The sequence below is a fragment of the Drosophila eugracilis genome, unplaced genomic scaffold (genome assembly GCF_018153835.1).
Source record: "Drosophila eugracilis isolate 14026-0451.02 unplaced genomic scaffold, ASM1815383v1 contig_445, whole genome shotgun sequence".
Taxonomy (NCBI): domain Eukaryota; kingdom Metazoa; phylum Arthropoda; class Insecta; order Diptera; family Drosophilidae; genus Drosophila; species Drosophila eugracilis.
Window position 1 is genome coordinate 1,498,032 of NW_024573311.1, and position 11,637 is coordinate 1,509,668.

The 11,637-nt window shown below is 35.8% G+C and overlaps 5 protein-coding genes across 6 annotated transcripts in view; 3 read left to right on the forward strand and 2 right to left on the reverse strand.

Annotated features, from left to right (window-relative positions):
- The window catches only part of LOC108108318 (protein numb), a 30,167-nt gene extending 19,550 nt beyond the window's left edge, over window positions 1–10,617 (reverse strand). For both annotated transcript variants that reach the window (XM_017216355.2, XM_041819014.1), the window contains exon 1: window positions 10,396–10,617. The gene's annotated coding sequence lies outside the window, so the exon portion shown is untranslated. The remainder of the gene's footprint in view (window positions 1–10,395) is intronic.
- On the forward strand, window positions 4,418–5,123 carry LOC108107978. The gene is made up of 4 exons (XM_017215824.2): window positions 4,418–4,477; window positions 4,530–4,685; window positions 4,741–4,908; window positions 4,968–5,123. Exons 1-4 carry the CDS (start codon window positions 4,418–4,420, stop codon window positions 5,121–5,123), a joined length of 540 nt encoding a protein of 179 aa, XP_017071313.2.
- Window positions 5,909–6,620, forward strand: LOC108107968. Its single transcript, XM_017215812.2, has 4 exons — window positions 5,909–5,968; window positions 6,024–6,179; window positions 6,241–6,408; window positions 6,465–6,620. The coding sequence occupies exons 1-4, from the start codon at window positions 5,909–5,911 to the stop codon at window positions 6,618–6,620; spliced, it is 540 nt and encodes a 179-aa protein (XP_017071301.2).
- Window positions 7,317–8,034, forward strand: LOC108107959. Its single transcript, XM_041819085.1, has 4 exons — window positions 7,317–7,375; window positions 7,430–7,585; window positions 7,643–7,810; window positions 7,879–8,034. Exons 1-4 carry the CDS (start codon window positions 7,331–7,333, stop codon window positions 8,032–8,034), a joined length of 525 nt encoding a protein of 174 aa, XP_041675019.1. The 5' UTR covers window positions 7,317–7,330.
- Window positions 10,618–11,166: 549 nt separating the features above from the next.
- On the reverse strand, window positions 11,167–11,557 carry LOC108108079 (40S ribosomal protein S28). The gene has a single exon (XM_017215965.2). It carries the CDS (start codon window positions 11,509–11,511, stop codon window positions 11,269–11,271), a length of 243 nt encoding a protein of 80 aa, XP_017071454.2. The 5' UTR covers window positions 11,512–11,557; the 3' UTR covers window positions 11,167–11,268.
- Between the last annotated feature and the right edge of the window lie 80 nt (window positions 11,558–11,637).

Consider the following 11,637-nt stretch of genomic DNA (forward strand, 5'->3'; position numbering starts at 1 on the left):
GAGATGGCAGGGGGAAAATGTTTCAAGCAAATGTCAAATTGTGTGTATTTTCAGACAGGAGACTGGAAATTTGAAAGTCTTTCTAGGATTTTTGCTATAAGGAGAACTTAAAAAAATGTCTCATTTTCTTAACGAAGAAGTTGTATGATATTTAAGTTATTGAAAGAAAAAATGAAAGGCTTTTTTAAGTTAGTTTATCAGAAGACTGACAAACTGAATTTGTAAAATCAAGAGATAGGATTCAAATTAATTATAGAAATAAGCCTAAGGTTCAATGTTCCTCTCCTCCCTACATTTCCTATCTCATTACACTTCCTGTATTCCATCAAACGACGTTTAATTGCCATTAAAATTAATCAGCTTATCACTTATTCCGTTTAACGAAGGAAACATGTTTTAGCTAAATTTACACCCGACAGTTGTACAACGGAATGGTGGTAAATTTCAAGCCCCCGCAAGTGAATCAATAAAGAAAAGGAAAAAAAGGCATCCAAGTCGAGCACCTCGCCAAGGCGTGGCCCTGTTTATTGGTGTTCTATGCTTTTGCCGGGCATGCCACAAGATTAATGATGGCCGTAAAGGCGCCTAAAACTTGTTTTAGACCACGCCAAACACCGACACCCCCGCAAAAGTGCCAAAGACACCAACATAGTATAAAAGTTTTGCAACTGCTAATCCTCCATCTAGTCGAAAAGACCATAAACCAAAGGCTGTCAGCCACTTAATGAGGCAAACAGTCTCCAGCTCCTCTGTAAGCCCCCATCTCATTCTTAAAAGCCATATCTACTGTCTTCTGGATTTTCCTTCTCGTTTTCCATCTAAACTTCGACCACGCCAAAGACATTTCCTTTGCCAACGCAAATATCAACATTCGTAGTTGCTTTTATTATTGTTTTTTTCTATTTTTGTTGTTGTTCTTTTTTTGTGGTTTTGGCTTTTTCAATTGCACTTGAGGTGCTTCTTCCTCTTCGTCATCAGCAGCAGAACACACCTTCAAGGTGGAAAACAACAATAATAATAAGACTAAGCATAATAAAAGCCGGATGTCCATTAAAGTTCTTCTCTCTGTTGAAATTCTATCTTTATATATATATATTTTTTTTTCATTTTGCCTGTAGGTTGATTGGGCTGAAGTGTATTATGTCTTTCCTACATATATTCGTGCCACATGTGGGTGTTGGCTTTTAAATTTGCTTCCTCTCATCTTTGCAATTGCTTTTCTTGGTTTCAGTGGAAAGAACAAGAACTCACCGTTCTGGCCAGGAATAAAATTCAGCTCAAGGAATGGAGGTAACGAATAAGGTGAAATTGATGGAAATTGATTGGCCGGATAAAGTTTGGTTATTGGCTAAGAAAAACAAATCAAAAAAGAAGACCTAAGAAGGAGAAGGAAGAAAATCTTCGGGAGTTTAAGGTATGAAAAATCGATAGGGATTAAGAGGTTCCTTCTTTTTATGGTTTTATTCTTGGTAAGCTCATTGATATTTGATATATGAAAGAAATCTAAGTATAATAACCTTCTTCCCTAACGAAAATCTAGAGAAAATACCTTAGAATCAAACCAAATCAACCCTACTAAATCCCGTTTGACATTTGCCAAAGGAGTCAAGCCACAGGAAATGGGTACAGAAATTTGTTCGCACGCCCACGATATGAGATTCTTGGCAATTCCCACGGGAACTTGTTGGGCAGAACACGCGCCAATGCCACCTCCTGATTCTCAACCCACACACCTCCCCCCAAAGTCCAATTGCTCTTTCTCCAGAGAAACAACGAAGGGTCACGGAGCTGGAAAAAAAGCTGTTCTCAGCATTTACACTTGTAGCTGGGACATAAAGACAAGCGCTGTGCCGCGGCGACGCTTAAGGATAATGTGCCGCACGCTCGTAGCGGCCTATGAAATGCCAGGGAGTGTCCTTGTTAACCCCAGCAAGCCGGCATGGAAAATCGAACACAGGGTGTGCCGGAAATCATGCAAAAACGTGCCGAGCACGAGCCACGTTGAGGAAAATGAAGGAAAACTTTCCAAGTTTCAGACAGTTCGTGCCTGCCGTTGACAGTTCCCCATCTAATTGCTTTGGTTTGCTTTTCATTTTCGGCTCGGAATCGAGCCAACACCATCCCCATCAATCTGTCCAAGCCGCTAACTGACATATTAATTGCTCATAAAGTATAAGCAGTCACCACCAAAAATTTAATCTCACTGATTGGGCGCCGACCTAGCCAAGGGGGTTGCTCGAGAAATTGTGCAAAACATGCAAATTTTCTAGGCAGAGAACACATTTCCCTCGGCAAGAACTCATGCCTTTTGACCTAAGCACATCCCAGCTCAAGTGTCTGTGGCATTATCCTTGCCCGCCAGACAGTTGCCTTAACGCTTCGCTGCCTTTTCTGGCGAGCGAAAGGATGGCGGTCGAGGATGTGAATGAGCGGCTCCTGCTAAATTGCTCATTAGCTGGATCATGAACTAACGTAGTGGGAAAATAGGAAAGGAAGTTCAGTTTGAGTTACGTTGAGAAAATGAAGGACGTGGGAACCAAGGGAACAGCTAAACTTCTAAGGTAGGTCAGGTCTTAAGAGGATGAGTCTTAAGGAAACCTATTTAAATGGGAAATATAAAAACATTGAAAACTGATTAAATGACTATATAGAAGGTTAATAATACAATTATTAGGCTTCCAAAATGTTGCTAAACAAAGAAGACCCTTAACAAATATTTTCTTAATATATTTCTTTAACTTCATCTTGATGAGCATTCCCACCTACTAGCCAAGAGTTTTTTATGCTTTCATCATCATCATCATCAGCGACTCTTTGCAGCTTTAATTGGTAAATTGTTCAGCTGATATCACAATTTAATTATCACACATTAATTGCCAGGCGAACGAAACTGCACCCAGCCGGCAGAGAGGCAGATCGTCAACCGGTGGATGGAATGGACGAAGAGCCATCTGGGAACTGCCTACAATCGAATTAAACTTAATTTTTCATGCTCTACTAAAAGTTATGCACACTTCGCGTTTGTCAACCGACGAAGCTATAGATCGGGTCTGCATCCGTGGGTGACAGGGGAAAGAAGCGTAAATGTGGATTTACGGGTGGAGCACATTCAGTCTCTAAGTGGGATGTCAGTCGATGCCGCGCTGCTGTCGTGCTTGGTTGCTCATTTATGACCATGGAGCTCTGAGACTGCCAGAACGTACGTATCTACCAGATACTCGAACTCGTACTCAGCACGCACACAGAATGCAATTGCGGGACGGATTGGAATGAAGTGGAAGGGGTGTGTATTGCAATAGTGTGGAGTGGAATCGGAAGTTGTTGATTCAAGGCTCCGGGTAGCAGCTTTAAGTCACCTTCTGGTCGTTTGATGCTTCAGTGAGCTGCGACTGCAGTAGCTTCCCATTTCCAACATTCACGGCGATTGCAGTTCAGTTCATTGTGCTCCACGGAACTGGGTTACCTTTTTTCTGGGACAGGGCAGTGATTTCATTTGGTTCTGTACTCTGAACATGGTTAAGGAAGGGTCAGTCCCGGTCATGCTACGGGAGCAGTTAATTAATGTTAAGTTAACTTTAAGTTTCCGCTATGAAAAGTTAATGCAATCGTAGATTTGAAAAGTTTTTAAGGGTAAGAGTTGGGTGCTATTCTGCCTTTTATTGTTATGGGAACTTTTTAAATGAATCATATGTATTTCTCAACTCCCCCGAGTTAACCAGCTAACATATGCATTATCGATCAGCCAGTATTATAATGTTGCATTATCCTTTAGTGACATTTGACATTACGCCATCCTGGCCTTTCTGCATTTCCAATGACAGATGACATTTGGATGGTGGGGGCGAAGACGCATCTGTAATATTTATGCACATAATGCGCGCTCGGCGAATGTATCTTTGTATCTCGCAGATGCCATTAGATTTACGAGCATTTCGCATGACAAAGAAGCTTGTTCCTGCCCGTCTAGCTGTGTGTTCTTGCTGATGCTTCCAATGGCAAGCAGCTACGTTGGTCGCAATCTTGATAAATTCCTAGACAAACAGTCGCAGCTTAGGCGACAGAAACGGGGGCTTTTGCCCACCCACTTTATGATATATATCCCTTGGCCATAAAAAATCAAAGAAAACACCAAAAAAAAACCATTTCAAGCCTTTACCTAATTTTCTTAAGTGTTAGGACTTGACTTTATTTTCGTTTGTGTTCGTTTACGAATGGCAAGAGCTGTTAGCAAATATTATAAAGCAAGCTTAAAATAATTATATATTTGATAAACCGACCGTTTAAAAACAAAAATTGGTCCAAATGCTAATATTTTGAGCCATTTGGGAAGCTATAATTATTTAACCATTAAAACCCTATTTATTTATTTATTTTGGTAAACTGATTTTAGTTCTTCTACTTTCATCAAAGCAACACAATGTACTTTTTGGCTAAAATATTGCTTAGATTTTTGGTGCTATTATTTATAATAAAAAAGGTTTGTAAATACAAAATATTCCATAATTCTTATTCAGGAATCAAAAATATAGGTCACTTCTCGAGTGGAGTTTACCAACTTCAAGTGTATCACTGTGGATAAGGATATGGTCGAATTCGAACAGTGCGCCTTGAAGGCGGTAAATCGAACCTACAAATATATAACGGCAAAGATAAAGCTACCTACCTTGCCAATTACCAGAGCAAAGGTATAAGAACACCATTATAGACATTATCTGTTTGTATTTTTAAAGATTATTTTAGGTTAATTTTGGTTTGTATAAGCGGCTTAATGGCTATAAGCCATTCTTGTACAATCAAACTATAAATGGCTGCAATTTTTTACGGCATCAGAAAGCCAGTCCTGTCGCCAAGTATTTTTACGACATTTTTAAGGAAGTCTCGAACATTAACCATTCCTGTCCGTATAACGTAAGCTTTTTTAAAATTCCTTTAAATACTAATATTCTTTATATATTTATTCCTATAAGCACGATATTGTTCTGGATAAACTTTCCACTGACATTATCAATTACCATTCTACAAAAGTACTCTCCTACCCGGAAGGTGATTACATGCTAGAGTCTCATTGGATATTAAATGACAAGCCATCCGCAATAGTCCAAGTATACCTGTCCCTTTCCTGATTTTTTTTTGTTATTTTATAATAATAATAAAAAATAATCCAGACTCTCCTTGATTGAATTTTAATGGTTATAAATGAACTGAATTTATGAATTACCAAAATAATTATATAGGCTATATTAATATCTGTACTGCTTTTTGACATTGTACACTTTTTAAAATATTAACAGTTAGATGAGCGAATCAGTTATGTAAATAAACTTTGGTAATCATCATTTGATATCAGACCTAATTTGATCGAAAATAAAACAATATCATCGTTTCGATTACATTTTTGTTATATTACCAACAATTTTTAATCAAAAGGCTTATCAATATGCTTTTAGAAAAGTCAAAAAGCAATCGTTTATTTCAAATCTTAATAAATTCCTAGCTTAGGAGACAAAAGCGGGGGTTTTCATCTACCCTTTATATTATCTATTCTTTGTCGATAATAAATTAAAGAAAACGCCAAAAAAAGGTTTTCCTTATTCTCTTAGTTCTACGACTTGAACTTTTTTCTGAGTTATCAAATGGTTGCTGTTTATTTGGTTATGATAAGAAATAATAAGAAATAATCTAAAGTCAAGGTAAGTATGGCTTAAAATATTGCTGGCGATTTTTTCAATAAGTTCGAGTAAAAAAAAAACGAGTAATGGGTATAAAAAACGATGATCCGCCACTGGAAGCAATAATTATTAAACCATTAAAATCAAATTTTATTGGCAAAAAATGACTAAATTTAAATATTAATTCAAAAGAGAACACAAATTGATTTTAGTTCTTCGAAGTTCATCAAAACAGCACGATGTACCTTATGGCAAAATTTGTATTTCCTTTTTTGGTGCTTATGCTACTAATGGAAAAGGTCAGTTGGTCAAAAATAATTAATGTAATTTTTAATAATAAACAGACATATATAGATTACTTCTCTAGTGGAGTTTACCAACTTGAAGTGTGACACTGTCAACAAGGATATAGCTGAATTCGAATATTGCACTTTGAAGTCGATAAATCGAACCTACAAATACGCAACGGCTAAGATAAAGCTGCATCAAATTCCAATTACCAGAGCAAAGGTATGTACATACATATGGTATATATTTTAAGCTTTATATATAATATTTATTAACTTTATAGGTTAATTTCGGATTGTACAAACGTCTTAATGGCTATAAGCCTTTCTTGTACAATCAAACCATAAATGCTTGCACTTTCTTTAAGAACCAGAGGGCCAGTCCAGTTGCCAAGTATTTTTACGACATTATCAAGGGAGTTTCGAACCTCAACCATTCCTGTCCATATAATGTAAGGTCTTATGCTGCTATTTTAACTAGTAATATTATTAATATATATTCTTTTAGCACGATATTATAATTGATAAACTATCCACTGAAATCATCAATTACCATTCTACACAAGTTTTGGCTTACCCGGAAGGAAATTACATGTTAGAGTCTCATTGGATACTCAATGACAACCCAGCCATAATAGTCCAGGTGTACCTGTCTCTTTCTTAAAATACATATAGAGACAGAGACTAAAATAATTAAATTTTTATCTAAAATTTGTTACCCTAAAAACGATTATTCAAAAATAAACCAAACAAGACTCGTCTTGATTGAATTTTAATGGCCGTGAATGAATGAAATTTATAATTTACCAAAACAATACGATCATAGGGTATATGAATGTATGTATTGCTTAATGCAATCTGGACTTATTGAAATAAAACAGATTTTATTGTTTAACCGTATCAGTTAGATAAGCGAATTTTGAATCAATAATGTCAGATTTAATTTGAGTAAATTTGATAACGAAATTACTCAGAAGTAAAGCGTTAACCAAGGTTAAATTTATAAATATATTATTATTATATATATAATATTACCAGCTATTTTCCATCGAAAAAGGCCTATCAATATAATTTAAGCAAAGTCACAACACACTCGACAATTTCAGAAACTTGACTGACTGATTTTCATGTGTAATTATGTTTTTGTGGCACATTTTTGTTTAACATTGTAGTAAGCTAACATTTTTTTTTAAATAATTACATTGCCCTTTAATTCGCCACGTGAAGTCCTAATTATTAACCCATTAAAACCTAATTTCATTGATCAATAACTACCAAAACAAATTATTAAAAAGCAAAACTAAATTGAATAAACTAGTTCAAGTCAAAGGTAAAGTGATTGCTGTTCTAATAAGTTCATCTATACAATACGCAATGACATCATTCCGTTTTCTATTACTATTGTTAATAATAAGAGAGGTTAGTAAATCGAAAATGTTAAATTTATTTTTATTTAAAAAACTGAACATATAGATCACCTCACGAGTGGAATTCACTAACTTAAAGTGTATATCATTGGATAATTATACATCGGAATTTGAGTATTGTACTTTAAAGTCGGTAAATCGAACCTACAAATACATTTCGGGAAAGATGATACTGCATAACCTTCCAGTTACTAAAGTTAAGGTACATAAATACATTATTTAAGTTTGTAACTTAAAGTGAAATTAACTTCTTTTATAGGTTAATTTTGGACTCTACAAGCGATTTAATGGATACAGGCCTTTCTTATATAACCAAACCGTAGATGCTTGTTATTTTTTCCTTCATCAGAAGTCAAGTCCGGTTGCAAAATATTTTTTTGACATTGTCAAGGAAGCCACAAACATGAATCATTCCTGTCCATATAATGTAAGGATTTAATAATTTTTTTTTAATTTATTATATTAAAAATTCTAAAATATTTAACTTCTTTTTAGCATGATATTATTGTGGACAAACTTTCCAGTAACGTGATCAATCACCATCTAACAGAAGTACTTGCCTATCCGGAAGGTGATTACTTGTTAGAGACACGTTGGATATTTAACGAAAGCCCTTCTGCCGTAATCAAATTTTACATAACTCTTTCCTGAATAGCTACCCAAAAAAAGATGTAAATTATTTGGGCATTAAGAATGCTTTATTGTAATAATTATGATCTTTATTAAATAAACTCTAACAGAATTACTTCAATAAAATTTGAATGATACCAAACTAACGAATTTATAAATCAACTTTTATTTTTTTTTTGTGTGTTTTATATTTAATCAGTTCGCATTAGGCGGAACGTACTGCATTTATTAAGATAAAATATCATTTAATTATGAAAATTTATATTTTTATAAAGATGATATATTCGTTTTTGTAAGAAAAGGCATTTATATTATAGAAGTGTTAAAATAAAAAATTTGTAGCTAAGTCTGTTTAGCTGCTAAAGTAGTTAAAAAAGCTCATACTTTAATTTATAGATTCACCAGCTAATCTTCAAATACTTTGTGTATTCTCTAATCTTTCATTTCATTGCCTTAATTGAAATCATAAGATAAACTTGTATGCAAATTGTATCTTTTATTTTGCATGATCTGTTCCGCTTGACTCCCTACCCTACCCTACCCGCAATCGCATCTCAGTTGCCAGGCGGACCAAAAAGGGAAATAATTCGTTCTGCGACAAATTGCCATCTTAAATTATATTTGACATTTAATAATAAATGTTGATTGCGCTCTGAACTGATCGCCCTCCCACTTGTTTTTCTCCTTCCTCAACTTCTTAATAAACTTGATTGCCAGATCTTCGCTTCACACTTTTTTATTATTTATCTTTTTGTTTAAAATTCCAGTTTTGAAGCGTTAATTAGCAGATTTCTTTTTATCGCCCCTTTTTTCGTGTATATGTGGCAAAGTTCTAATTTACACGCTCTCTCATGGTTCAATTAACATTTTCGAGTGCAAGTCATTGGCCATGCTTTATCTGTATTAACAAATATGTATATTATATATGGTATACATGTATGAAGTAAGGTCATTGTATTTGCTGAAAGCCTTTTCGAAAGTAACCAATGCCAAAATGAACATAAGCCATGTTACTGAAAGGAGCTTTACTGTTACCAAGAGTCAATGCCGACGGCATGGTTTAAGGGGTCTTAGTACAAATTATTATGATTAATCATCGCACACACATACAAGCGAGCCACTAAGGCACATAGATACGTTTTGGTTTCCACGCCCTCAGGTCAAAGATACAAAATATGGTGAATTTTAAAGCATTTTATTTTCTTTGTTATTTTTTTAAGCCAATAAATAGAACGCTTCAGGGCAATTAACGATTTTGTTTTTCTGATTCAAATTCTAAGCGTAGGTATATATCCAAATAAGGCAGATTAAATCGAAATTCTGAAGTCATAACATCCATAATTTATTAACGAACGAGGCTAATGCGTTGACATCAATGTTCGAAGGCGTTTTCAATACTTATTCGCTTGTTTTGGTGATCGCAACAAAACGAAACTGCGATTGGGGTCAAAGGATGTAATAAAGAAAGAAGAAACAGCAAAGCGTGCCAATAATGAAAACACCAAATAAAGGAACAACAATAAACGAAGAAATCCCAATAATGCAAGCGACGCAGGTCCAACATGCATAAACATCAAGGGAAAACAAAATGGAATAAAAAGCCTAAAACTAGAATGACAGCCATTAAATACCCTTACGATTTCGCTAAGCGTGAAATTACACTTAAACAACAAGTGGTAAAGGACTTTTAAACCATTATCGTGGCTACTGTATGTAAAAGATCTGTATACTCTTATGTACATAAATATGTTGCCATATTCTACAAAGTTTCTATGGGATAAAAAATATTTATGTATTAACCTTTGTTTCTTGACCATTTTTTAATTGGAGAATATAACAAAAAAGAAAGACGGCGTCTCAGAAATGTAAAACATTGCCATTTGTTAAGCTTTCACCGATATGCTTTTATATCTTTCATTTCCATACTAAGAAAAATGTTGATTAAAAAACAACCTTTGATAAGGAAGTAGCCAAAACCCATGGGACTATAGAAATACCACAAGTAATAGTAAACTGAATAGGGTATCAGATCGCGTCCATATGGCGTTTGGGTAGCGTTGCCTTGGCAATGTGACAAAATGCAAATGCGACAGCTCGGCTAACGGTAAGCTGCAGGAAAACAGTTTCTGTTCTTGATAAAATACACACACTCAAACGCAAGCACACCAATCACGCATACATGCTCACGTGGAGGAATAAAATCGCAGAAAAAAATATATAAAAAAAGAGCGCCAGAAAAGGAGCTCCCAAAAGAAAATCGATAATTTGGTGTTTGGGGTATGCTAGTTGTTGTTTTTTCTACAATTGTGACCCACCAACCAAAATTGGAGCACAATACGTGTGTGTGTGTACTTGGCTATGAAATTTATTATTCCTACTCACCTGTGATGATTTATTTGTCAAGTTTTGAAGTTCCAGCAGAGCTTTTCTGTACAAAACCAAAAACTCCGCAAGCTTAAAGCAATTTAAAAATATGTTTTTTTGTTGTTGCCGAAATTAAAGCCGAGAAAAACAAACAAAGCGAGAAACTCCGTTTCGGACTGATTACACAACGCAGAAACTTTACGGTGCGAAGTTGGGGGTTTTGTTGTTTCTGTTATATTTTTTGAGCTGGTTTTAATTACAATGTTTCAGGGCTGGAGCAAAGTTTCTCATGTTTTGATGGGCTGGCATAATTTTATAATTTTTCTTACAACTCGCACTGGAGTTTTTGCCAAAAAATTCGCACCAAACAGATGACACACACACACCCGCGCGTGCACGCACACACACACACGACCGCCGAGGAAAGAGCGCGTCGAGAGCTCTGCCACGCGAGAGCAGTTGACTGCGAATGAGCGCCCGAGCTGGAAATATAACTGAAAGCCCCAAATCCAAACCGAAACAAAAGCAGCGCAGTCGGCGTCGCTGCCGGTTTCCGCTTGGAGCTACTGAGCGCTCCAAAAGAGCAAGCGAGATGGAGAGCGAGAGCGCAAAGGGTTGAGAACGCTAAAATTTCGCCCTTCGCAACGGTAAACTTTTAGACAACTTGTGATTGTCAAATAGTCCAATCGCATCCCTGGAATGACGTTGCCAGACTAGGGAAATCAAGGGAATTTAAATTCAAAGTTTCTACTAAATTAGATACACGCGTCTTTTTATACTGACCGATTGTGCCTTACCCTAAATTGAAATTTATTAATTCTTCCCAAATATTAATTAATTATATTTTGTTAAACAAGGTTAGTTTTAGATAATTCATTAATGATCTCTAGTCTAGCAAATATCACCGAAGTTGCTTTTGCTCTTCTGCGAGGACTGCCAAGTCAGTTCGGTGTCCTCGAAGTCGACAATATCTCCGAGATGGACGGGTCCTTTGACAGTGCGCATAAATTGCATCTTGGGCTGGTCGACCAGCTGCACCCGGACTTCAGTGAAAATACCTCGGGCTCCAATCCGGTTCAGAATTTTAATAACACGAGCCTTGGGTGAGACTGTTGTAGACATTTTTGGATCCATTTAAACCAGTCAGAGGTTAAGGTATTCTTTATATGTAATTTTGATTTTGATCGCAGATACGTCAGCATTGAATGTTTACTCTGAGCTTTCTACGGTGAATATATGTACTTATAAGAAAAATCATGT